We start from the raw sequence: 1,964 nt of genomic DNA, 5'->3' as shown, positions 1-1,964 counted from the left end.
GTTCCCCCCCCACCCCCCCGACTGATCTCGGCCCCTTTTGTCTCCCGAGGAACCCCCATGAGCCCGAGAGCAAGGAGCGGGTGGAGACCCTCAGGTGAGTCGGGGACCCCCCTGGGGACACCCCCGGGGACACCCCCGGGGTCCCTGTGACACCCCTGACCTGACACTCCCGAGGTCCCCCCAACACCCCTGGGCTCCCCCCACCGCCAGGGGCTCCGCAAGGCACGAGGTGACACCGCCATGACCCCCAGCCCTGCCCCTCCGGGTGCCACCGTCACCCCCTCAGTGCCCCCATGGTGTCCCTCAGACCCACGGTGGGCCCCGAGAAGGACCCCCAAGGACCCCCAGAGCCTCCCTAATTCCTGTCCCACCCCCTTGGTGACCCCCCTGTGCCCCCAGACCCGCGGTGGGCCCCGAGAAGGACCCTCGCGACGGCGCCGGCCGCGACGCCAAGCCGCGCTCGCTGCGCTTCACCTGGAGCATGAAGACCACGAGCTCGCTGGAGCCCGGGGAGATGCTGCGCGAGATCCGCAAGGTCCTGGACGCCAACAGCTGCCGCTGCGAGCCCCAGGAGCGCTTCGTGCTGCTCTGCGCCCACGGCGCGCCCGGGCACGACTCCTTCGTGCAGTGGGAGATGGAGGTGTGCAAACTGCCCCGGCTGTCGCTCAACGGCGTCCGCTTCAAGCGCATCGCCGGCACCTCCATGGCCTTCAAGAACATCGCCTCCAAGGTGGCCAACGAGCTCAAGCTCTGAGCCACGGCCGCCCGGAGCGGCTCCGGCCAGGCCGAGGAGCGCCGGCTCCGAGCCACAGGCTCCGGAGGGGTCACTCGGGAGTGGCTCCAGAGTGCCCGAGGAGCTCCAGCTCTGGACACATGGACACGGCAACCCAGGAGCGGCTCCAAGGTGGCCACCGAGCCACAGCTCTGGGGACATGGACACTGACCCAGGATGGCTCCGAGGGGGCCAAAGAGCCCTAGCTCTGAGCCACGGACACGGTGGGGACGCCCACAGGGGGACACGGGAGCGCCAGGATGGACCTCGGGCGCCTCAGGGGCTCCTGGATGGATCTGGGACGGCTGGGGATCACCTGGACGGACCTTGTGCACACGCCAGGCCTTCGTGGGGACGTCCTGGATGGACCCAGGAGCTCCTGGATGGATCTGGCGGCCCCAGGGGACCTCCTGGGGTGGGCCCTGGAGCTCCTGGATGGACCTGGGAGCCCCTGGATGGACCTTCTGCGGGGCCCAGGTCTTCACAGGAACATCCTGGATGGACCCAGGAGCTCCTGGATGGATCTGGGGCAACTCGTGGCTGAACCCGGGACCTCGGGGATGGACCTGAGATCTCTGGGGCCTCCTGGGTGGGTCTGGGACTTTCCCCCATGGACCAGGGGCACCTGGGGACCTCTGGGGGGCACCTGGCTGGACCTTCTGTGGGGTCCAGGTCTCCATGGGGACCACCTGGATAGCCCCAGGACCACCTGGATGGAGCTGGGATCTCTGGGGCTCACCTGGCTGGGCCTGGGACCACCTGGAGGCACCTGGGGACGTTCTGTGGTGTCCAGGGCCTTGTGAGGATGTGGGGACGTCCCGGGTGGGCCTCTGGGGACAAGGGCCAGGGTTTCATGGGGACCCTGGCACCCGTTGGGGACATCCTGGTGGCCCAGGGACCTGGGGGGCTCTTCTGGGAGGGGGAGCAAGGCCCATCTGAGGACAGGGACACATCCTGGGTGGCCCAAGGACCTTCTGAGGAGTTCTGGACCTCGGGAGGACGGAGGGACATTGTGCATGGCCCTTGGGGACATCCTTGGTGGCCCAGGAGCAGCTGGGGGTGGCCCAGGGCCACGTGGGGACATCCTGGGTGTCCCTGAGCCTTAGGGGGGGACACGGGACAGTCCGGGGCTCCCCCGGGGCCCCGCGGTGGCCTTAGGGGGGGTGTGCGTGTCCCCTCCCCCCGTGGGGAT

General features: G+C 69.4%; 1 protein-coding gene across 1 annotated transcript in view; it reads left to right on the top strand.

Annotated features, from left to right (window-relative positions):
- MARK2 (microtubule affinity regulating kinase 2) overlaps positions 1-1,719 on the top strand; it is a 12,582-nt gene extending 10,863 nt beyond the window's left edge. Inside the window, exons 17-18 of the mRNA XM_042020147.1 lie at positions 50-94; positions 400-1,719. Coding sequence (XP_041876081.1) covers positions 50-94; positions 400-754 — 400 coding nt within the window. The 3' untranslated portion in view covers positions 755-1,719. The remainder of the gene's footprint in view (positions 1-49; positions 95-399) is intronic.
- The last annotated feature ends 245 nt before the right edge of the window (positions 1,720-1,964 follow it).

Source organism: Corvus kubaryi, unplaced genomic scaffold (assembly GCF_017639235.1).
Source record: "Corvus kubaryi isolate FWS band 111438036 unplaced genomic scaffold, C.kubaryi_AGA036_p1.0 36830, whole genome shotgun sequence".
In the NCBI taxonomy this organism is placed as follows: Eukaryota; Metazoa; Chordata; class Aves; order Passeriformes; family Corvidae; genus Corvus; species Corvus kubaryi.
Note: the sequence above shows the minus strand (reverse complement) of the source record. Positions and strands in the feature narration are given on the sequence as shown.